This window comes from Theropithecus gelada, chromosome 9 (assembly GCF_003255815.1).
Source record: "Theropithecus gelada isolate Dixy chromosome 9, Tgel_1.0, whole genome shotgun sequence".
NCBI classification, from domain to species: domain Eukaryota; kingdom Metazoa; phylum Chordata; class Mammalia; order Primates; family Cercopithecidae; genus Theropithecus; species Theropithecus gelada.
Genome location: NC_037677.1, coordinates 98,932,728 through 98,957,680, shown reverse-complemented (window position 1 = coordinate 98,957,680; position 24,953 = coordinate 98,932,728). Strand labels below are relative to the sequence as shown.

The 24,953-nt window shown below is 46.0% G+C and overlaps 1 protein-coding gene across 3 annotated transcripts in view; it reads right to left on the bottom strand.

The window, feature by feature from the left end:
• Nucleotides 1-24,953, bottom strand: part of GBF1 (golgi brefeldin A resistant guanine nucleotide exchange factor 1) — a 131,078-nt gene that overhangs the window by 20,759 nt on the left and 85,366 nt on the right. For 2 of the 3 annotated variants that reach the window (XM_025395807.1, XM_025395809.1), the window contains exons 4-15: nucleotides 18,170-18,301; nucleotides 11,662-11,780; nucleotides 11,085-11,193; nucleotides 10,522-10,582; nucleotides 9,387-9,441; nucleotides 4,838-4,985; nucleotides 4,298-4,521; nucleotides 3,591-3,756; nucleotides 2,626-2,837; nucleotides 1,897-1,995; nucleotides 1,107-1,301; nucleotides 680-869 (exon numbers count right to left, since the gene is read on the bottom strand). In XM_025395807.1, coding sequence (XP_025251592.1) covers nucleotides 680-869; nucleotides 1,107-1,301; nucleotides 1,897-1,995; nucleotides 2,626-2,837; nucleotides 3,591-3,756; nucleotides 4,298-4,521; nucleotides 4,838-4,985; nucleotides 9,387-9,441; nucleotides 10,522-10,582; nucleotides 11,085-11,193; nucleotides 11,662-11,780; nucleotides 18,170-18,301 — 1,710 coding nt within the window. Of the gene's footprint in view, nucleotides 1-679; nucleotides 870-1,106; nucleotides 1,302-1,896; nucleotides 1,996-2,625; nucleotides 2,838-3,590; nucleotides 3,760-4,297; nucleotides 4,522-4,837; nucleotides 4,986-9,386; nucleotides 9,442-10,521; nucleotides 10,583-11,084; nucleotides 11,194-11,661; nucleotides 11,781-18,169; nucleotides 18,302-24,953 lie in introns of all 3 variants that reach the window. The other variant, XM_025395808.1, reaches the window with a different exon arrangement.

The following is a 24,953-nucleotide window of genomic DNA, read 5'->3' as shown; positions in this document are numbered from 1 at the left end:
CGGAGTCTCGCTCTGTCGCCCAGGCTGGAGTGCAGTGGCGCGATCTCGGCTCACTGCAAGCTCTACCTCCCGGGTTCCCGCCATTCTCCTGCCTCAGCCTCCCATGTAGCTGGGACTACAGGCGCCCGCCACCACACCCGGCTAATTTTTTTGTATTTTTTTAGTAGAGACGGGGTTTCACCATGTTAGCCAGGATGGTCTCGATCTCCTGACCTCGTGATCCACCCGTCTCGGCCTCCCAAAGTGCTGGGATTACAGGCTTGAGCCACCGCGCCCGGCCGTTTTTTGTATTTTTTTAGTAGAGACGGGGTTTCACCGTGTTAGCCAGGATGGTCTCGATCTCCTGACCTCGTGATCCGCCCGTCTCGGCCTCCCAAAGTGCTGGGATTACAGGCTTGAGCCACCGCGCCCAGCCAGAAATCCTATATTCTTTAATATCTGTTCTCTTGTCATAAAGAAAAATAGTTCTGTAAAAAACTAAAGTGGGGAGAAGGAAAAAGGGAGAAGGCTATGAGTTCTGCTAATCTGCCTGACTGGCCTGTGATTTAAACCGCCAAAGCCCAGAAACAGAATTGGGAGCATCCCAGGGGAAGTGACCTAAGGATAGGAGAAAGGACTCACAGTAGAGAAGGGATAAGCATAGAACCCTGGGTTCATCAAAGAAAAAAATGCTTCTCACTATTGCTAGCTTCTCGGGTGCCATCTACTATCTCACAGCTTGGTCTGGCTGTCTCCTTCTTCTCTTGCTGGGTGATGCTGTTGAGGACTTTGGCCTGGCAGTGGGCCTCGGTGCTGTCAATCACTGTCAATAGGGCATCAAGAGATAGTAGGTGTGTTGTATAGAGTTGACCAGACACAGGGAAGGCATTCTGGAAGGTAAACAGATCCATTAGACTCATAGTTAGGAGAACACTTTACACTTTGATCATTTTCTAAAAATTTCCAAAACCTCTTCTAACTTGTACATTGCCTTTAGAAAACACCTTTCTTCTTTCGGTTTCCCAGCTCTCAAGTGTTCCCCTCTCTGTATGTAGCATCCTCACTACCACCAGGGAGATTTCCTTTATAATGCCTTTTTTTAGAGGCCAGTTAATAGTGTTCAGCACCTTGGACAGCAGCTTTGTGAGGTCCTCAAAGAGGTTGGAACAGTAGTAGTCACAATCATAGTTGATGTAGAGCTCTGTGACAAAGCTGGGGATGCGCCAGAGCTGCACAATGGCCTCCAGTGCCATCTCCTTCATCTCGTAAGGCATCTTGGGGTTCTCCACAGTGATGATCTCCATAAGCTTTTTGATGTACATCTGGCAATAACCCAGTAATTGCCATTTGGGTGGGGAAAGGATTCAAGATAGGAAGAGAAAAAATTAGACAGGAAAAACATTAAACAGGATGCAGAAGCCTGGCCGAGAGGCATGTATTAAGAGACACCCAAAGGTATTCCATCCCCTAAATATATCTCTTCTTTGGCCTCCATGTTGGGGCATAAGGCCTGGCTCTCTACCACATACCTGGTTCCAGAAAAGTTGTCTCTTGCCCTTTTGTGCTCTCTATGTGAACATGACCTGGTCCTATTTAGAGTTCCTTTTAGCAATTTAGTGACAATGCTGGCTTGACTTACCTGCTTGTGTTGCAGAGTAACTGCTGGGCAGAAGAGCTGTTCCCACTCATGGTGAGGTTACCTGGCAGTTCTCATATTTGGGGTCAGCCAGTTTCCTTTAGTCTCCTTTTAACTTTTCCGCAAGAGGCCAGCTGATTGAACCTTCCGGAGGCTAAAAGCACTCTCCTATAGGAAGTCCCTAAATCCTATCTCTGTAGCATGATAGAGCTGGCCCCACTGAAGATGCCATATATTTCCCTGTTTTTTTTCCTCTTTTCTTCCCACGTCAAGAAACTCACCTCCATTTGGAACTTGAGGTGTTCCCGCATGCTCTCAAACAGTAGGAAGCATACTCGCAGGGAAGCAGCATAAAGGTTCAGTCGCTCTATGCTGAGTAGCTGGAGATCAGAGTAGGGTAGGCCATGAGTTTCGTTGTTTTGTTTTGTTTTTGAGGCAGAGTTTCACTCTGTCGCCCACGCTGGAGTGCGGTGGCGTGATCTTAGCTCACTGCAACCTCTGCCTCCTGGGTTCAAGATATTCTCCTTCCTCAGTCTCCCGAGTAGCTGGGATTACAGGCACACGTCACCACGCCCAGCTAATTTGGTATTTTTAGTAGAGACTGGGTTTTACCACTTTGGTCAGGCTGGTCTCGATCTCCTGACCTCGTGATCCCCCTGCCTTTGCTTCCAAAGTGCTGGGATTACAGATGTGAGCCACTGTGCCCAGCCCGGCTGTGAGGTTTCTGAAGCTGACTATGGCTCAACCAAGAGAGGCAGGAGAGGCAAACTGAGTGAAGGTGTCACTGAGGTCCAGTGTTTCCAGGGAACTCTACATCTAGCCATTCCTATATTTCTCTCTGGCTGCCAGAGTCCCTGGGGAACTACTGAAACCCTCTTACTAAAACTACAGGCCAACTGGGAGGGAGATGCTTTCCTAGGTCCTATACTCTTTGCGTAATCAGCCAGACCTCCCTGTGTTCCCCTGGCCCTTGAAAGAGGCTCTGAGACCCTCTAGCAATCTTGTCTTACCTGGAATAAATGACGGCACATCTCATCCTTGATGAGGCCCAGGAGGGTCTGGCACTGGGCTACAGGGGCTGACTCAAGGGCCACTGTCAGCAAATGCAATCCCATGTGAATCATAACCTCTGAGTTATGGCGGTCGTGTGGATTGGTGAGGGAGATGAGGAATCGGAAGAGCTCGCGGATGCAGGGAAGACCATAGGGGACCAAAGCTGTGCCTGGGGAAGGCCAGGAGGAGAGTGAGACTGCTATAAAACAACTAGTCTGCTGGCTTTGCCTAGCCTGCTCTGCATTACACAAGGCAATTTAAGGTAAGTGATTCTCTTTGAGGAAAAGGGCTAGGCATGATGGCTCATGCCTGTAATCCTAGTGCTTTGGTAGGCTAAGATGGGAGGATTGTTTGAGGCCAGGAGTTTGAGACCAGCCCAGGCAACATAGAGAGACCTCATCTCTACAAAAGATTTTTTAAAAGGAGCCAAGCGCAGTGGTACATGCCTGTAGTCTCAAATACTTGGGAGGCTGAGGTGGGAGGACTGCTTGAGCCCAGGAAGTTGAGGTTACAGTGAGCTGTGATTGTGCCACTGCAGCACTCCAGCCTGGGCAACAGGGGGAAAAAAAAAAAAAAAAAGGAAAAGGATTTTTTTTTCCCCCTGGGGAGGTGAGGGAACTAGTCTACTTCTGGAGGAAATCAGAATTGATGATCCTACCTTTCTGTTAAAAGTCCTAAACTTTTTATTCTTCCTTCTTGCTTTCTATCGCCCCTCAAACTTCCTTCCTATAGTATAAGTTAGGGAAGGGCTCCATCCATGCCAACAGTCTTATGGCTTCACTCCATTTCCTGACTAGAAAATAGCCTAGAACTTGGAGCAACAGGCAGTAGTCCAGTATCTTGGTCTAAGATGGTCTAGGCTCAGGCAGCTTAGTAGGTAGGATGGGGGAGGTGAACTGGCAGAGCCTGCCAGAGTACCCACCTTCTTTCTGGGAGGACTGTGTAAAGCGCACGCCCCGGGGATTGACGTAATCCATGTCATGGACAGAGGCAGAGTCAGAGTGGTCAGCAGGGGATGTGCACTCCTCTAACACTTCAGGGATGGACTCCACAGATGCTGACTGGGACTTTTCCACATGGGTCCCTTCCTGCTATGACCAGTAGCAGGGAGATATGGGAAGAGGGATGAGGCAAGGGCAACTTAGAACTTAATCCCCTCAAGTACCTGTCTTCCAAGCTGTCTCTAATGGGCTACAGATGTAGGGCCAGCTCAGTGGTTTATGAATCACTGCAAGATGGCTCAGGCAGGAGTATGATGAAGGACTCAGAAAAACATCTCCTGAGGCTTCATTGACCTATAGTAACTAGAACCCTAGAGACACAGAGGCTCTCACAGGCTTAGAATTTCGATCATTACCTTCCAGAAAAAGCTATGGCCAGCTCCTTCCCTTTTGTCAAGTACTACCTGTATGTATAACTTGATAAATCTCATGAGCCACCTCTCACAGTGAGTTATGCTGTGGGTTTTCTAGGCAGCACAACCAATTCTGAGAAGCACGAAAGATCAGAGCTTCTTTTGAAGCTACCCCAAGCTTCTTTTGAGCCAAGTCCTGCATAAAGGATCCAAAGGATCAAGCCAGTTCCCACACTGGAATATTGAAGAGGGAAATTTAAAAATCCAAGTCATACCTGGAGGTCAGATTGCTCAGGAACACCTAGCTCACTGCTCCCAGGCTCTGTAGCTGTGCTGTACCCTGGAGAGCCAGGTTGCTCTAGATCAGTAAGGTCTTCCTTGGAAGTGGTTTGGGAGGAGAATTCCAGGCCACTGTCTGTAGAGGGACTGACCACTGCTGAGGCAGCTTCTGAACTTGCAGAGGAGATGGGAGTGGGCACATCAATGAAGGGCATGCCGCCTGCCAAGAAAAGTACGTGATGCTTGTAGGAGAAGAAAGAGGCTGTGGGCAAAACAAACCCTCCATGGTACTAGGGTCTCTTGTTTCCCAGATTACATGCTTATCTTTGCATATATTGGTCTCTAAAGTTGTCAGAGAACAACCTTAAATCGCTGCAGAGTTGCTGAATGGTCACAGTCTGATTTGACCTGGAGTTTCCCTTTTTGTTCTCAGCACCAAAACCAAAGCCCCTCAGTTGCTTGGTCTTCAATTTCAAAATCCCTAAGACAGAAAGGAGCTCTTCTTCTAATGAGAGGAAGCAGTCCAGGGCACTCACCAGTGAGGTTAGATGATAAGGTGGTTCCATTGGGAGTGGGCAGCTCTGAACCTGGTGTGACTTTGGTCATATGGCGTGGGGGCCGAGGGGATCTCTTCTGTTTCTTCCACTTGGATGAATCACTCATGCCTCCTGCTCTCATTTTCAGCTGGGAATATCATACCCCATTAGCACTGGTATTCAAACTAAGACACTATCCCTATTAATCTCCCTTCATTTAGTCCTACTGATCTCTAGAAAACAAGCTATATCTTGTTTTCTAGATATAGAAATATCTATGCTAAAGTAAGACTCTAGACCATCAGTTCACATTCCCACTCTTCTAACTTGGCTTCTACATTTACTACTTCATAGGTTGGCATGGCAGCCTCCATGTAAAAGGTGACATTCTGTTTCTGGGCTGGTCATTGGTAGGGCCAGCCCTCACACTTATCATTCTGCTTCTCTGGGTCCTGAGTATTACATTAAGCAAGAAATCCTGAATCCTATGGATGATGCATGACCCTCTTGCAGAAAGTGTAAGGGCAGGGTCTCCTTTGCCCCGACACTCACATCTACAGGTGCATGGTCTCCCGGCTTTCCTCCTCAACTAGCTTGTAAAGCAGTCTCCTACTTGTAGTTTTATCCAACTATGAGAGCCTATTCCTTCCTGTCCTAGCTTTCTTATTGCTTATGAACTGGGCCTAAACCATAAACATATATATATATATTTTTTTGAGACGGAGTCTAACTTTGTCACCCAGGCTGGAGTGCAGTGGCACAATCTCAGCTCACTGCAACCTCTGCCTCCTGGGTTCAAGTGATTCTTCTGCCTCAGCCTCCCGAGTAAATGGGATTACAGGTGTGGGCCACCACGCCTGGATAATTTTTGTATTTTCAGTAGAGACAGGGTTTTACCATGTTGGCCAGGCTGGTCTCTAACTCCTGACCTTAGGTGATCTGCCTGCCCCAGCCTCCCAAAGTGCTGGGATTACAGGTGTGAGCCACCGCACCCAGCGAACATACCTCTTACTCTCTGGAATTTCTGTATCAGACTGGTCAAAAGCTCATTCCTTCGAGTTAAGGAAGGAATGGCCTCCCAGTTTATTTGTGGAGTTCAGCATAGAAGGTCATGTAATGCTGCTGCTGTGCTCTCTGCTGCTCCCAATTTGTTGTATCAATGAGACCACCTGTCCCTCTCACTATTGGTCTTTCCAGATGCAGTTTTATGTTGTCAGATGGTAAGGCCACTGATTCCTTGACTCCTTGTTCTGTTCCACTACCCTCTTGCTGTATTTCTGTTCTTCCTATAGCTTCCTTTTAGTGGCAAGGGACAATCTCTGTCACCTGTTGACTACTCCCTAGGATCTGTGTTTTTATGTATTTCCTCCATTCTAAGTTCAAAGTTACTTTGTTTAGGCCCATTTTTTGTTGTTGTTGTTGTTGTTGTTTTGAGATGGAGTCTCGCTCTGTGGTCCTGGCTGGAGTGCAGTGGCGCAATCTCGGCTCACTGCAAGCTCCGCCTCCCGGGTTCACGCCATCCTCCTGCCTCAGCCTCCCGAGTAGCTGGGACTACAGGCACCTGCCACCAAGCCTGGCTAATTTTTTTTGTATTTCTAGTAGAGCCGGGGTTTCACCGTATTAGCCAGGATGGTCTTGATCTCCTGACCTCGTGATCCACCCGCCTCGGCCTCCCAAAGTGCTGGGATTACAGGCGTGAGTCACCGTGCCCGGCCCTATTTTGCTTTTTAAGTCCCGATGTTTTCTCAGTTGGGTGTGAACTCAGTCCCTCTACAGAGTCATTCTAAATTATTCCTAGACTGATAGACCATTCCTGGATTAGACCATTCCTGGATTGGACCATTCCGACAATGGCAATGGCAACGCTATTCCAGAAACCATTAGAATGACTCTAAAGAGAGTAGAAGCACTTTTTCTCTCTGCCTCTTCCTAAAGGCTAAATATATCCTATTATCCATGGCCTGTTCAATTCCTTTTGTTAGGGATAGACTCCATTCCTTAAGCTCCCCCAAGCTCTCAGAACCTGGGTAATCTTTGATTCCTTGCTTAGAAAACACATACTTCTTCCATTCCTACCCATAGCTCCTTCCAATAAAGAGGCTGAAGAGCTGAGCCCTTCCTTCCCCCAGCTCTTAGTAACATAGCAACAGCCTCATATTGGATTTATACTTCTAGATAATCCATCTCCAAAATGCCTGCAGTCATATGCCTAGAACTGAGCTTCAGGCATACTGAGCACTATAGCTAAGCAGGAAGCAAAAGAATCCTCTCCCCAGGAACCACTGGAGCTCAACTGGATCAAGTTCATAGTAAAAAATGTTATGGGAAAAGAGCCCGCCAAATATGCAAAAGGGCAAGAGGCCAAGAGATCAATGAGGGACCTCCTGGCTCTATTGGCAGTTATCATTGAGCTCCCAAACGAACTAAGAACTGGATCTACTTTTATGAGGGAGCCTTTCTCTCCAGGAGGCTGCCCCATTTCAGGGACTCCAGGCAGTCCTACTTTCACTGAGAAGCCAGTCAGTCATTGAGATTCCTCCCCATATGAGGATCAGTTTTTCACATCCTTCTCTATCTTCTGCAAAGCTTGCTCCAACCTGATTATTTCAATGAGTGTTTTAGTGTTCTCAGCCTCCTGGCTGGAGTAGGGGCCAAGAGGCTGCCAGTTCTCACAAACGCCTCACCCCTCGTAAGGTATAGTTGTTCTCCTTTTCCTAAGGTCTGAAGGTGTGGGGTGGGCAGTAGGTATTCATGGAACTCTATACCACCTTAACTGTATGACTCTGTATTCCAAAGGACAGTGTAAGCTTTACAAAAAAGGAGCAGGTCCCAGGTTAATAATCATGGTAACATGCTGGATAGCCACTAATGAGAGCTGCAGCTTGAGACTATGCAAGCACACAAATGAAATGACACAACACATTCAAAGAGAACACGGGCCAATGGACTATCTAGCTAGGTGTACATACACAGAGTTTTTTATTTTCAATGACCTGTATGTCCACAACCACACCTTCAGCATGCACACTCTTGTGATGGATAGCCCAGATAGTCCACACCTCCTTCTCTCTCCTTTCTTCCTAAGGCAGGTATATGCAGATTAGGGTAATCTTTAGCTTGGATCCCTCCCTAAGCTACCCTACACCTTGACTTTTAGAGGACAGAGGGATCTTTACAGATCCCAAAGTATTCCCAGTGTCCTGGGCTATCCTGGCACCTGGCTTCTTTCCATCAATCTAGAGTTCTAATCCTTGGAATGACCTCTTTAATGGTAACCAAGAAAAAAAAAAAAACAGATCCCAACTAGATGGACTACCCTTTCCCTCCAAACCCAGTCCAGGTATCCAGATAGAGCTGAGGACTGTGCTTAAGCTCTTTATGCCAGCTCTGAGACAAGAAGAAGGAGAAGGGGGAAGGGTCTTGAAGGTCCCTCATAGTTTCCCTAGAAATGGTAGATCTTAAGCCTCCCCACAAGGTAACAGCAGACCCCAGGCTTTCTAGGCTAACTATGTGATGTTGAAGTCTTCCTTCTCCTGTCTCCAGGCAACCAGATGCCCAGGAGAATTCCCAACACTGCAAAGCTACAATCACGTGCAATTCTTCCAAAGCCGTGCTGTGTTACTAGGGAAGGGTAAATTGTGCTCTATACAATGGAAATGGGACCCAGGTGTTACATATACAAAATAAACATTTAAAGAAATAAAAAAGGGAAGGGAGAGAGAGGGAGAGAGACCTTGAGGTTCTTAAAGAGTAGTACCCTCTCTAACTGGTTCAGGGCTTTGGTCTGCTCCCCACTACTTAGCTCCAGTTTGTTGAGGAGACATGGAGATATCTGCGAAAGACAGGCAAACGCACGATTTAAACAGAGTGAAATAAACTCAGACACACACCAACAGGGCACAGGGCAGGAATGGGGATGGATAGCAGGGGAGAGGAGAAGGTCAGGTGCATGCACCACACAACTAAGGGTCATTTCCATAGGTAAGACCTCTTAGGGCTGCAAGCAGAATCCTCATCAAAGGCCTGTGAAGTCCAGGGCTTCAGTTCAAGATAGAAAGAAGCCATTCTTTTGACCACCATTCTTCTCCTAGCAGTTTAAGAACCCTTCGGTTCTTAAATGTCTGGAGTCAAGCTTGACTAATTTCTTCAATACAGACTAGCACAATCAAGAGCCCAGTCTAATTCAGCATTGAGGTAGGATTTGGGACACAGCCTTTCTAGGCCTTCTACCTGCGGATAAGGCTAAATCTTGAGGGGATGCAGGACTTTCATCTTTGTCAACAGACATTTTTAGCCAAGACTGATGGGTACCATGCAGTCTCCATGAAGAACTGGCTCACCAGCTGACATGGTGGTTCAAAGATAGGCCAGAGTGGAAAAGCTGGGGAAGGGATATATCTGGGAGGTAATATATTTCTCACTAAAGGAGTGAGAGCTACTTCTAGATTCCAAGCAAAGCATATCTTTGCAAAGCAAGGTTACCCCAAGGCACTGAAGTTGGGAGATTATGGTTTGGATGAGGGACAGCAGATCAGCTCTCACATCATACCTTCTTCATGTTGGTCCCCACATAGTTCTTGGGTTCTTCTTTAAACTGAGGTAACCTATAAGATAGAGAATCCATCAACTGTCATTAGGGATAATGACAAATGTCCCCCTCCATGCCAGCCACAAACCAAAGGTGCTCTGAGACAGAGCATGCCCTGTGTCTTAGAAAAGGCTACAAAAGAGAAGCAGACTAATTTCACCCTTTTCAGAGCTTCATCAAAGAGCCACAGGAATCGGGGGATGTGTGACATGGACAAAAGGAGGTAGTCGTGAGAGCAAGGTAAGTGCCCTTGGAGTGTGGAGGCTCTTTTTATCCTAAGACTGATTCCTTCCTGCTTATATTCACTTGGTAAATACTGCTGCCAAGAGATGGGGGGAGGGCAGTCTATCAAAACCCTAGGAGAGTAGGCAAAAGGGAAGAATTAACAGGCAGGTTGAAGTTTTGAAACCAGTAAATTTGAGCCTGAGGAGTAAAAAATTCTTTGCAGCAGGGTCCAAGGGCAGTCTAGTCTGTGGATAATAAGGATTATTATCTATAGATCTGAGAGCAAAAAGAAATCCCAGAGGAAGGTTTGAAGCCATTGCCTCAGCTCTTCTGTGAGTCTGTTGAAAGGAGGTGCAGGAAACAGGCCTAGTATAAAAGGCCTCCTAGGCCCTAGGCTAAGGGCCTTACCTAAGGGTAACCAACCATCTTGGTTTGCCTGGGACTTAGAAGGGTTTGCCAGGATGCAGAACTTTTAGTGCTGAAATCAGGACAGTCCCGGGCAAATCACAATTGCTGGTCACCCTAACCTTGGCCCTCTCCCACAGAAATCAGGATCCCTTGAGTTTGGCTTCCTCTCTGGGTTCCCTTTCCCAGCTGCTACCTGCACAGAAACAAACACAAATTTGGGAAGCATAATGAGGTCTGCTGGCCTATACTAAATAACCCTCTGCCTCCACCTGAGGCGAAATCAGCTCCCTCCTCCTCCTCCCTTGCTCAGTAACCCTGGGCATAGAGAACTACCCCCAATCCATAATCCCAGTGGCCTCTGATGTGGCTGTGGGGTTGGCCAGGTCCCTGATGTGGCTGTGTGGAAGCAGGCAGACTCAAGAGGCCTGGGCAGCCGGACTGAAGCAAACAGCAGCAGGTTTACCTTGTGAAGAGCAGCTGCACCATGTCTACGAGAGTGTGCTCTGCGGATTTTCTCAATAACTCTGCACAGGCAAAAACAAATAACACAGGTGTCATTACTTGCTGTGCTATTATCAAGAGGGTTCTCAGAGCAGACTCCCCTCCAAACCCTGTTTACCAAGGATTATGCCAAACTTATTAAAACCAGCTCCAGCTCAGCCTGGCAGCCATAACTTTACTGGCCCACTAGGTGGCATTACTGAGTCAGGGAAAAAAGGGGAGGGATAGATGTGTTCTGGGGGGTTTGTAGGTTGGTGTCAATCCCACAAACCCCAAGAGAGGGTGATTTGGTGCCTGGGCTAAGTCAATCTGGGATCCATCCCAACTCCTGCCCTGGCATAATGGGCTGAGGTCTCTAGCTTCACAATATTCAAGTACAGAGATTTCTTCTAGACCCTTATGATTGCATGAGATAGATGATGGAGAAGTCCTGAATTTTCCAACTCTCTGGGAAGACAGCCTCCTGTATTCATACTCAGACACTGGCCCCAGGAATGGTGAAGGGGCTAATATCCAAGCACTTACCACTGAGCCTCATTTCAAAGCAGATCCGGAAGCAAGACTGCATAATCTCACACACAGATTCATTGGTTAGGTGGGCACCCACTGGGGTTAGCAGCAGAGTCCGTAGAACCTATCAGGAAGAAAAAGGAAATACTGTGATAAACAAGGTACTGAGAGGTACTCAAGGGTAAGAGAGAGTGGTTAGCAAGAATGCTGACCTCACCTCAGCTTGGTAGAGAGGTCTCCAAGGAGCTCGTCCTGGGAATTGTTTCTTCACTTTTTATGACCCTGACATATTTCAGAACTCATTCCAGCCCTAGCCCGTGAGCCCAAGAGATGGACGGCACAAATACAGTCTGCCAGAGGTACAAGTGTATTTAAGGCTTCTGGTATTTGATATCACTTCATATAAAGCTTTTACTGATTTTCCTTGGAAAAAGCTTTTACTTTGGGTACCCCAGCTGTTTGTTTGGAAACAAAGTAGCTCCCCTAAGCCCCAGTGAAGTCAAAACACAGCTTCATGCTGTGGGCAGAGTAAGTAGAGTCCGCGGCACCAGCCCCTGGCCATTAGCCTAATTGCTATTTCCCTCTCCCTTACCTGAAGGATTTTCATCAGGACAACTTCATCACTAGCAGGATCTGTGCCCACAAAACGAGCATGGGTGACAGCATCTGCCATGTTCTCCATGCCCTCTGCTGTGCCCTCATGGGTGGGATCTGCTCCAGCAAAAAAAGAAAGATTAAGTGATGTGGAGAGGAGAGATAAAAGGTAAGGCAGCCCCTCTAGCTTTGAGAGACAATTTTTCCTCTCTAGTTCCCTAACCCACGACTCCTTGAGCTACATGAGAATTGCCCACAACTGAATTTTTTTTTTTTTTTTGAGACAGAGTCTCGCTTTGTTGACCAGGTTGGAGTGCAATGACGTGATCTCAGCTCACTGCAACCTCTGCCTCTTGGGTTCAAGCGATTTTCCTGCCTTAGCCTCTTGAGTAGCTGGTGTTACAGGTGCCCGTCACCACACCCAGCTAATTTTTTTGTACTTTTAGTAGAGATGGGGTTTTGCCATGTTGGCCAGGCTGGTCTCAAACTCATGACCTCAGGTGATCCACCCACCTAGGTCTCCCAAAGTGCTGGGATTACAGGTGTGAGCCACTGCGCCCGGCCCCATAACTGGTTTTTAACAAGCTCCTCAACACAAAATCTACTGGGTAAAACTGTGGTTCTCAATTGCTGGGCCCACACCAAAAAGTTTTGATTTTGTATGCCCAGAGTGGGGCCTGAGAATTTGTGTTTCTAACAAGACCCCAGTTGAAGTTAAACACTGCCGAGCAGGGGACCATACTCTGGGAATCACTAGTATAAATCTACTAATTTCATAGAGGAGGAGCCTGGAAATAAGAGTTTTTGACTCAGAACAAGAACTAAGTAGGGTCAAAGCTTTGAATGCCAAGGTTGTGGCCTTTTCTCCTTTCATCTTTCAACACAGCTTCTCTCTCTGGTTGCTTTTGGAGTTTTGTGTTCAGGCGCAACTGAATTAGGAGAGCAGGAGGAGGAAATGAACACTCACTGCTGCCAGTACTCATATCCAGGTGCCACGTGACAGCAGATCAAAGACCTTTTTTTGAGACGGAGTTTCGCTCTTGTCGGCAGGCAGGAGTGCTATGGCGCAATCTTGGCTCACTGCAACCTCTGTCTCCTGGGTCAAGCGATTCTCCTGCCTCAGGCTTCCCGAGTAGCTGGGATTATAGGCATGCACCACCACGCCTGGCTAATTTTGTATTTTTAGTAGAGACGGGGTTTCTCCATGTTGGTCAGGCTGGTCTCGAACTCCCGACCTCAGGTGATGCGCCGGCCTCGGCCTCCCAAAGTACTGGGATTACAGGCATGATGCCCAGCCCAAAGACCTCTTCTTTTAGTTTCATTCTTATTTAAAATATGATGATGAGCAAGAATCCTGTTTCCAGCTTAACAGGCATTAGGAGAGAAAAAAGATAAACTAAACAGGACTGGAGGTTGACTAGCTAGGGGGCAGGCAGGAGGGAGGATTTCAGCTGTACAGAATAAGAGGGGAGAAGCTAGAGGTCGGACAACCAGCACCATGCTGGAAATGAACACAAATACTATCAAGCAGGGAACTCAGCTCCCATTTCATTCATGTATTAAATAGCCACGAGAAATAGCCAAATAAGTTGTCACCATCAAGGGTCTTGCCTAGCTCCTGCCCTAGGTCTGCTCTGAAGGATCCTTTCCAGGGCTGTGTAGTTCTAAAAGGGAAGCCTAAGTAGGGGGAAAGGGCAGGCATATGAAAAAACTTTGCAAGTGACAGAGAAAGTTGCTCCAGAGGTGGCACGGCATAATGCAGGAACACCTCCTAATTTTAGTCACAGGAATTATAAGATATTATTGTTATTTTCTTTCTCTTTTTTTTTTTTATTGAGACAGAGTCTCACTCTGTCACCCAGGCTAGATGGAGTCCAGTGGCGTGATCTCGGATCATTGCAACCTCTGCCTCCTGGATTCAAGCAATTCTCCTGCCTCAGCCTCCCGAGTAGCTGGGATTACAGGTGCCCACCACCACCCAGCAATTTTGGTATTTTTAGTAGGGACAGGGTTTCACCATGTTGGCCAGGCTGGTCTTGAACTCCTGACCTCAGGTGATCCACCCACCCTGGCCTCCCAAAGTATTGGGATTACAGGTGTGGGCCACTGTGCCCAGCCCATTTTCTCTTTCTTGGTACCTGAAATCAGGGAGTTCCTGAGTCTAAAGCTCAGGGGATGGCTGAGAATCCCAAAGTATTGGGATTACAGGTGTGGGCCACTGAGCCCAGCCCATTTTCTCTTTCTTGGTACCTGAAATCAGGGAGTTCCTGAGTCTAAAGCTCAGGGAATGGCTGAGAACCCAAACATGTCTGTAGTCCTAGCTACTGAGGAGGCTGAGGTAGAAGGGTCACTTGAGCCCCAGAGGTCAAGGCAACAGTAAGCCATGATCGCACCACTGCACTCCAACCTGGGCAACAGAGTGAACTCTGTCTCAACAAAAACCCATAAAAAATAAAAAGGCAGACTAGAGTGACAGCTCTTTGACAAGAACCATAGGCAAGGCTTGCTAGCAACCCATGAAATCAGTGGCACAAAAATTCTGGTCTGGCAGCCGTATGGGGCCAAACAAAAGGCCAGTCCTTGAAAGAGGATCTAAAATAATCCCTGAAACCTTGCATCACAGGAGCAAGAGGTAGGAGTTTTCTTCTAGAAGAGCAGCCTAAACCCTTCTTTAAAATGTCCTCCTCTTCTGGCTACTCTGGAACCAACTTCAGGGAAATCTGCCAATCCCATCTCCTTTGCTTTTTTGGCTTTCATACACTCCTTCCTGCTCTTTTTTTCATGCCCACTGCAATCACCACCTCCAGCATTCTCCTTTCCCACCACAGGAAACTCCAATGACCAGCTGGCCTGAGGTCTCCAATGACCAGCCCGTCTGCCAAGTCCAGGAAGGGGAGAGAGTAACACCAACAAGACAGCAGAGAGAAAAGGCACAGCAGCAGCAGTCACGGGAGGCTGTGAAGAGAGATGACCTGCAGGTGGTGCTCAGGGCAAGGCTGGAAGTGGCTGGGCCTGATTTTGTTTAGGAAAAGTATGAAGCTGGGACTAGGATGTCAGAGAGGCTGAGGCACCTGTTCAGAAGCTAGCTGGTACCCAGGATTCCGGCTCAGGATCCTGAATGTATCAGCTAAGCAAATCCAACATTTTTAGAATAGATAAAGGGTTTTCTTGCCCTGAACTGAAGACTATTTTCTTTTCTGGCTAGCTAAAGCCTGAGCCTTATATTTTGTCTCCCTACTTAAGAAACAAAGACAGCTGCCTGTTTTCTATGTTCTTCATCCTTGTACACGGGCTGCCAATCAGGGAAATGAATTCCCGAATTGAGTGTCAAGACCAATTAAAAAAGAAATCCAAAGAAAGACACCATGAACAAATTTAGAGATAAACTATAGATTAGGGGAAATATTTGGCCTAGATTAGAAGCAAATATTTGTAATGCTATGATAGGCAATGGGTTAATATTCATACCATACAAAGAACTCGTACACATTGACATGAAAAACAAACACAACTCAATTTAAAAAAGAAGTGAAGGCCGGGCGCGGTGGCTCAAGCCTGTAATCCCAGCACTTTGGGAGGCCGAGACGGGCGGATCACGAGGTCAGGAGATCGAGACCATCCTGGCTAGCACGGTGAAACCCCGTCTCTACTAAAAAATACAAAAAACTAGCCGGGCGAGGTGGCGGGCGCCTGTAGTCCCAGCTACTCGGGAGGCTGAGGCAGGAGAATGGCGTAAACCCGGGAGGCGGAGCTTGCAGTGAGCTGAGATCCGGCCACTGCACTCCCGCCTGGGCGACAGAGCGAGACTCCATCTCAAAAAAAAAAAAAAAAAAAAAAAAAAAGAAGTGAAGACAGGAAATTCAAATGTTCAGCCTCCAGGAAATAAAAACAACAAGAGGCTGGGTACAATGGCTCATGTCTGTAATCCCAGCAATTTGGGAGGCCACGGTGATGGATTTCTTGAGCTCAGGAGCTCAAGACCAGCCTGGGCAACATGGAGAAACTCCATTTCTACTAAAACTACAAAAACTAGCTGAGTGTGGTGGCGTGTGCCTATAGTCCCAGCTACTTAGGAGGCGGAGGTGGGAGGATCACCTGAGCCCAATGGTCAAGGCTGCAGTGAGCCGTGATTGTGCCACTGCACTCCAGCACGGGTGACAGAGCAAGACCCTGTCTCAAAAAATAAAAAGAAAATACCACTTTTTACCTACCAAGCTGGCACAAATAAAACTGATAATATTCAGTGCTGATGACAGGGTAAGGAAGTAGAAATTCTCAGTCACTGCTGGTGGAAGTGTAAATGATATAACCTTTTGGGGAAGCAAACTGGTAATAGCTATAAAAATGTAATATGCACATGGTCTTTAATCCAGAAATCCCAAGTTCAGAAATCTTTCATACAAGAGTAAAATTAGTAATAAGGGTCCGGGCACTGTGGCTCACGCCTGTAATCCCAGCACTTTGGGAGGCCGAGGCGAGTGGATCACGAGGTCAGGAGTTCGAGACCAACCTGGCCAATATGGTGAAACCCCGTCTCTACTAAAAATACAAAAATTAGCTGGCGTGGTGGCACAATATGGTGAAACCCCATCTCAAAAAAAAAAAAATTATTAATAAGGACATGTGATCAAGGGTGCTTATATTAGCATTATTTATGACTTCACTGGGAAACAATCTTAAATATTAAGAATGAGCACATGAATTGTGTTATATCTATATTACACTATGAAAATTATAGAGTTACTAAAAAAAATCATACAAGGGGCGAGGGGAGAGAGAAATGGGGAGTTATTGGTTAACGTTAACTCCCCATTATGTTAAGTTTCTATTTGGGGTAATAAAAACGTTTGGGAAACAGATGGTGGTGATGGCTGCACAACATTGTGAATGTAATTAATGCCAATTAATTGTAAGCTGAAACTGATGGGAATGGCAAGTTTTATATATATTTTCTACAATATAAAAGAATAAATCAGATGAATAGTTATATCATGTACATTTAAGTTAATACTATAGAGGGTTTTTTTTTTTTTTTTTGAGATGGAGTCTCGCTCTGTCACCCAGGCTGGAGCGCAATGGTGTGATCTCAGCTCACTGCAACCTCTGCCTTCCGGGTCCAAGTGATTCTCCTGCTTCAGCCTCCCGAATAGCTGGGATTACAGGCATGCACCACCACGCCTGGCTAATTTTTGTAGTTTTAGTAGAGATGGGGTTTCACCATGTTAGTCAGGCTGGTCTCGAACTCCTGACCTCGTGATCAGCCCACCTCAGCCTCCCAAAGTGCTGGGATTACAGACATGTGCCACTGTGCCCGAGCAAGTTAATATTATTAAATGAAAAAAGAAAATACGCAGCATATAATCCTATTTTTATTTCATTTTATTCTATTCTCTCTTTTTTTTTTGAGACAGAGTCTCGCTCTGTCGCTCAGGTTAGAGTACAGTGGTGCGATCTCTGCTCACTGCAAACTCCGCCTCCCGGGTTCAAGCGATTCACTTGCCTTAGCCTCCCAAGTAGCTGGGATTACAGAAGCCCGCCATTGCACCCGGCTAATTTTTGTATTTTTAGTAGAGACAGAGTTTCACCATGTTGGTCAGGCTGGTCTCAAACTCCTGACCTCATGATCCACCCGCCTCAGCATCCCAAAGTGCTAGGCTTACAGGCGTGAGCCACCACACTCGGCTTTATTTCATTTTAAAAAGGGATGGTACTTCATTTATAAAGACATAGAAAAACATAAAGATTCAAACCAGGCTGTTAACACTATTTGCCTAAAGGAGGAGGAGGAACATTAAGAAAGATACAGGAAGGACAATTAACTTTTCTTTTCAATATCTCTTTATTGTCTGTCTTGTTATAATGTACATGCATTGTGTCTGAAAAAATAACTTTAAAAATACACCTATCTAGGCCGTGTGCGGTGGCTCAGGCCTGTAATCCCAGCACTTTGGGAGGCCAAGGCGGGCGGATCACGAGGTCAGGAGATCGAGACCATTCTGGCTAACACGGTGAAACCCCATCTCTACTAAAAATACAAAAAATTAGCCGGGCATGGTGGCGGGCACCTGTAGTCCCAGCTACTCGGGAGGCTGAGGCAGGAGAATGGCGTGAACCCGGAAGGCGAAGCTTGCAGTGAGCCGAGATCATGCCACTGCACTCCAGCCTGGGCGACAGAGTGAGACTCTGTCTCAAAAAATAAATAAACAAACAAACAAACAAACAAACCTAACCAAACTTCCAAGAGTAAGGTACCATACCCTTAACTCTTTGAAAGCATAGAGAAGCCAGAGTACCGAGGAAACTTCTTCTCCTGCCCTTCCCACCCTGTACAACGTGAGTCAGCTAGCATGATGAATAACCAGTAACAATCCTATTTATCTTCTACAAGAAAAGAAATGACTGGAAAAAATTTCCCACTATCACCAGCTCATTGCCTAAGGCCTAGGCACCCCAGGAAAGGTGGTAAATGAAGTGCTGTGATCATGCAACAAAGCCTGAGCTCTTACCTATGAGTGCATAGGACAGGAACTTGTTGACAGAGGTGAGTGCCAGTCCAGTGATAGGGCCAGTGGTATCTTCAGAGCGAATCACTTCCAGAAAAGGACGAAGGAATACATTGGGCTCAATCTCTGAGAGTTCTGCAAGAAAATAAACAAAAATGAAGAGGTACCATCTAAGAGAAGCAAAACCCTGGAAAAAGGTTCTTGTTTGTGCCATGAGGCTAGAGGTCCTTGTTGTTGGGTCAATCTTCTTCCCTCTGGATTACCTTGAATCAAATCCCAGACACTGTATCATTTTATCTGTAACATTTTCAGTATGTAGATCTAAAAGATTAGGAATCTTAAAAAAAGAACAAACCACAATATTATCTTTTTTTTTTTTTTGGTGAGACAGAGTCCTGCTCTGGAGTGCAGTGGCATGATCTCAGCTCACTGCAAACCTCCACGTCCAGGGCTCAAGTCCCTCAGCCTCCTTAGTAGCTGGGACTACAGGCATCTGTCACCACACCCAGATAATTTTTTCTTTTTTTGGGGGGGGGGGACGGAGTCTTGCTCTGTCACCCAGGCTGGAGTGCAGTGGCTCGATCTTGGCTCACGGCACGCTCTGCCTTCCGGGTTCACGCCATTCTCCTGCCTCAGCCTCCCAAGTAGCTGGGACTACAAGCGCCCGCCACCACGCCTGGCTAATTTTTTGTATTTTTTAGTAGAAACGGGGTTTCACCGTGTTAGCCAGGATGGTCTTGATCTCCTGACCTTGTGATCCGCCCGCCTCGGCCTCCCAAAGCACTGGGATTACAGGTGTGAGCCACCGCGCCCAGCCTTTTTTTTTTCTTAAACGGAGTCTCGCTCTGTCGTCCAGGCGGGAGTGCAGTGGCGTGATCTCGGCTCACTGCAAGCTCCACCTCCTGGGTTCACGCCATTCTCCTGCCTCAGCCTCCCAAGCAGCTGGGACTACAGGCGCCCACCACCACGCCCAGCTAATTTTTTATATTTTTAGTAGAGACGGTATTTCACCATGTTAGCCAGGATGGTCTCAATCTCCTGACCTTGTGATCCGCCCGCCTCAGCCTCCCAAAGTGGTGGGATTACAGGCGTGAGCCACTAATTTTGTATTTTTAGTAGAGATGGGGTTATGCCATGTTGCCCAGGTTGGTCTCGAACTCCTGAGCTCAAGCAATGTGCCCGCCTTGGCCTCCCAAAGAGCTAGGATTACAGGTGTGAGCCACCGTGCCTGGCCCATAATATTGTGCTTAAAGAGTTAACAAATGGTTAAAATGGTAAAATTTGCATTATATGTATTTTATCACAATTTTAAAAAATTAACAATAATTCTTCAATATCATCAAATATTGTGAGTCAATTTTCCACGCCCATTTCACCACCCTCCCATGATATAAATAGGTAACGTCATGTTGGGTAGAGCCAATGTGACCCTTAGGTCCAAAGGTGGATTCCTGTCTTTATGTCCTTTGCTGTTATGGTCAGGGCCACTTCTCTTAGAGAAAGAGTGCAGCATATTCCAGGAGGGTGAGAGGAAACTTTGAAGTTTGTAGTCCCTTGCTGAAAAATAAGTTTAACAAGAACAAAAGGCTGGGCGGTCTCTCAGTCGTGGAGGCAGTCTGTAATCTTGGAAGTTCGTAACCACTCTCCAGCCTGTTTCCTTCCTAGAGTAAGCAGAGAACTAACTGCTCTGAGATGAAGGGGCAATTGATAATCTTTATTTCACAGATGAGAAAAGGCTCAGATCAAATACATGCTTGGTCCCAAATCATACAACTAATATGCAGAGCTGGGATTTGAACCAGCCTATATGGTTCCAAAACTTGGAAAACCCCTTCATCTATTCTACCTGAATAGATGAAATTTTACACCTGAATTTAGAAGATTCCATTCCAGGTCAAAGAATACTACACTGTACTTGTTCTACCCTACTCTGCCCAGCATTTAAATTTGTTTTTCTAGATTGTGCTGTGCTTTCATCTTTTAGAGACCAGCTCCCTAAAAGGTTTCCTAAAGAGACCAAAAATGTTTAGGGATGTGATCTAGGCTGTCCCACCTTTAGAGACAAAAGCAGGGTTTCCTAAGCACTTTCATTTTCATGCAAATATAGGGAGCTGCCTACTCAATTCCTATCACCCCCCCTCCTCCCTGGGTAAACATTTCCTGGGCCCGGCTGCTCCTCAGATTAATGCTTTAATTAATTGGCAGATTGGGTAGCATTTTCCAAGCTTGTCTGTACAGTGATCACATCAGCTGTAAAAAACCTGCTTCTCTTCCCCCACTACCCCCACCTAGAGATGTAAAATTTACAGAAAAAACCTAGAGAAGAACGTGTGTGTGTGTGTGTGTGTGTGTGTAGTGGTGATGGTGGTGGGGTTGAGATAGAAGGAATTTAAAATATTTGGAAAAACTGAAATACATAACATACTTGAAAAAAGCACATAAAAGGGCCGGGCGCAGTGGCTCACACCTGTAATCCCAGCACTTTGGGAGGCCGAGGCGGGAGGACCATGAGGTCAGGAGATCGAGACCATCCTGGCTAACACGGTGAAACCCCGTCTCTACTAAAAATACAAAAAAATTAGCTGGGTGTGGTGGCGGGCGCCTGTAGTCCCAGCTACTTGGGAGGCTAAGGCAGGAGAATGGTGTGAACCCAGTAGATGGAGTTTGCAGTAAGCTGAGCTTGCGCCATTGCACTCCAGCCTGGGTGACAGAGCAAGACTCCGTCTTAAAAAAAAAAAAAAGAGCACACAAAAAATGTAAAGTAATCTAGTCTTGCTGCTTTAGGCACATAAATTATGTACAATTTGGTCTGTTATCTTAAAAGTGGTCATGTGGTATATTTGACATATAAAAGTCTAGAGGAAAAAACTCTTTGTGAATTGGGACAGGTACAGATTTTCTATGATTTCATTTAGTTGCTACAACTATATACTTGCTTCATGTCTTCCTTCATGGTGAAAGAATAGGGCAGTTTTACATCTGGGGTCCACACTTCTAGAGTGATGTGCATTCAGTCTCTTTTTGTTAATTTGGTAAAATTAATTCTTTTCTTTAAATGAATGATTTATACAGCATACAATTTTACAGCCAATTTTCAGATTGGCTTCCTTCATTCAACATGATGCCTTTGAAATTTTTCCAAGCTATTGCAGGCTGGAAATATTGATATATTGCATATATATTGATATATATTACATATATCAGTAGCTTGTTTCTATTTACTGCTGAGTAGTATTCATTACCCGTATGTACCACAGTTTCTTTATCCGTTCACTGGTTGAAGGACGTGTGGGATCTCCAGTTTGGGGCAATTTTGAATGGAGCTGCTATAAACATTCGTGTACCAGTGTTTGTGTGAACACAGGTTTCCACTTCTTTAGGGTAAGTACCCAGGGGTAGGATTCCTGGGTCAAAGGGCAAAGGTGTGTTTAGCTTTACTGTCAAACTCTTTTCCAATGTAATTTTATCACTTTGTATTCCCACTAGCAATAGGAATTCTAGTTTCTCCACATCCTCTTCAGTACTTGGTATTTCAGTGTTTTTACTTAAGCGATTCAAGTATGTAGGTAACAGTATCTCCATGTGGTTTAAATTTGCATTTCTCTAATGACTAATTATGTTGAACATCTTTTCATGTGTTTATTTGCCATCTGTATATCCTTTTGGGTGACATGACTGATCAAGTCTTTTATCCATTATTAAACTAAATTGTTTTCTTACTATTGAGTTTGGAGACTTCTTTATTCTGAATTCAAGTCCTTCAGTAGTGATACAATTATTTGTAAATATTTTCTCCCAGTCTTAAGCTTATTTTTTTCATTCCCTTAACATCTTTCATAGAACAGACATTTTTACTCTTGATGAAGTCCAATTTACTAATATTTTATGGATTGTGTTTTGGTTTAATGTCTAAATTGACTCTGCCTAATTGCAAGTCACAAAGATTTCCGCCCCCCTCATTTTCTCCTAAAATGTTTACAGATTTATGTTTTCCACCTACGATCTATTTTGAGTTAATTTTTGTATAAGGTGTGAGGTTTAGATTGAGGCTCATTTTTTCCTTGCCTAAGAATTTCCTACCGTTTCCAACAAGTCTCATTAAGTTGTCTTTGCACCTCTGTCAGAAATAAATTGACCAGGCTGGGCACTGGTCCCAGCACTTTGGACGGCTGAGGTGGGTGTATCCCTTGAGTCTAGGAGTTCAAGACCAGCCTGGGGAATACAGTGAGACCGTCTCTATAGAAAATAGTTTTTAAGAAAAGGCGGGTGCGGTGGCTCACGCCTGTAATCCCAGCACTTTGGGACACGGAGGCAGGCGGATCATGAGGTCAGGAGATCGAGACCATCCTGGCTAACATGGTGAAACCCCGTCTCTACTAAAAATACAAAAAATTAGCCAGGCGTGGTGGTGGGCGCCTGTAGTCCCAGCTACTCGGGAGGCTGAGGCAGAAGAATGGTGTGAACCCCGGAGGTGGAGCTTACAGTGAGCCGAGATCGCACCACTGCACTCCAGCCTGGGTGACAGAGCAAGACTCTGTCTCAAAAAAAAAAAAAAAAAAGAAAATTAAAAACAAACAAACAAAAAAAACAGGCATGGACCAGGAGCAGTGGTTCATGCCTATAATCCCAGCACTTTGGGAGGCTGAGGTGGGTGGATCACCTGAGGTCAGGAGTTCAAGACCAGACTGGCAAACATGGTGAAACCCCATCTCTACCAAAAAATACAAAAATTAGTGGGGCATGGTGGCACACACCTGTAAGACCCAGCTACTGGGGAGGCTAAGGTGAAAGAGTATCTTGAACCCAGGAGGTAAGAGGTTGTAGTGAGCTGAGATCGTGCCACTGCACTCCAGCCTTGGTGACAGAATGAGATCCTGTCTCAAAAAAAAAAAAAAAAATTAACCAGGCATGATGGCACGTGCCTGTAGTCCCAGCTACTCAGGAGACTGAGGTAGGAGGATTGCTTGAGCCTGGGAGCTTGAGGCTGCAGTGAGCTGTGATCATACCACTGCAGTCCAGCCTGGGGTGCAGAGTGAGACCCTGTTCCAAAAAATTAAAATTAAAATTAAATTTGCCATATTTGTGTGAGTCTCTTCTGGGTTCTCTGTTCTGTTTCACTGATCTATGTGTTTAAGTGTGACAACAGCACACTGTGTTAATTATTATAACTATATACTAAGTCTTTTTTTTTTTTTCTGAGATGGAGTCTTGCTCTGTTGCCCAGGCTGGAGTGCGTGGCTCGATCTTGGCTTACTGCAATCTCGCCTCCTGGGTTCAAGCGATTCTCCTGCCTCAGCCTCCCAAGTAGCTGGGACTACAGGTGCCCGCCACCACACCTGGCTAATTTTTTATATTTTCAGTAGAGACAGGGTTTCACCGTGTTAGCCAAGATGGTCTCGATCTCCTGACCTTGTGATCCGCCCACCTTGGCCTCCCAAAGTGCTGGGATTACAGGCGTGAGCCACTGCACCCGGCCAATTTTTGTATTTTTAGTAACAATGGGGTTTCACCATGTTGGCCAGGATGGTCTCAATCTCTTGACCTTGTGATCCACCTGCTCGGCCTCCCAAAGTGCTGGCATTACAGGCGTGAGCCACTGTGCTCGGCCAATATATACTAAGTCTTTTTTTGAAACAGAGTCTCACTCTGTCGCCCAGGCTGGAGGGCAGTGGCATGATCTTGGCTCACTGCAACCTCCACCTCCCGGGTTCAAGCAATTCGCATGCCTTGGCCTCCCGAGTAGCTGGGATTACAGGCACGCACCACCTTGCCTGACTAATTTTTCTATTTTTAGTAGAGACGGGATTTCATCATGTTGGCCAGGCTGGTCTCGAACTCCTAACCTCAGGTGATCCACTCGCCTCGGCCTCCCAAAGTGTTGGGATTACAGGCGTGAGCCACTGCACCCGGCTTATACTAAGTCTTAATAACAGTGGTGTGATTCCTCCAACTTTGTTTTTTTTTCCAATATCATTCTGTGTTTCAATTCCTTTGCCTTTGCATTTCAATTTAAGATAAACTTGCTTTGTTGGAAGTTTGAAAGGATTTGCATTGAGTCTATAGATCAATTTGGGGAGACACAATATCTTTGCTATGTTGTGCCTACCAATTCATGAACATAGTATGTCTCTCCATTGTTCAGATCTTCTTGGTTTCTCTCATCACTGTATTGATGAGCACCACCATGCCCAGCTAATTTTGTATTTTTAGTAGAGACCGGGTTTCTCCATGTTTGTCAGGCTGGTCTCAAAACTCCCGACCTCAGGTGATCCGCCTGCCTTGGCCTCCCAAAGTGCTGGGATTACAGGCATAAGCCACCGCACCCGGCCAAGGCTCTGTGTGTAACCCTCACACAGCATACAATTTAGTCAATGGACTAGGGATCAGTAGTCTCACTCCTATCAATAGCCAGACATATGATACCCAAGACCTTCATCTGTCAAATTAGATAGTTGAAATCAGCTGGGTGCAGTGGCTTACACCTGTAATCCCAGCACTTTGGGAGGCCAAGGCAAGTGGATCACTTGAGGTCAGGAGTTCGAGACCAGCCTGGCCAACAGAGTGAAACCATGTCTCTACTAAAATACAAAAAAAATTAGCCTGGTGTGGTGGCATTTGCCTGTAATCTCAGCTACTTTGGAGGCTGAGGCATGAGAACTGCTTGAACCTGGGAGGCGGAGGCTACAATGAACTGAGATTGTACCACTGCACTCCAGCCTGGGTGACCAGAGGGAGACTCTGTTTAAAAAAAAAAAAAAAAAAGATTATTAGAATCTATGACTGCTAA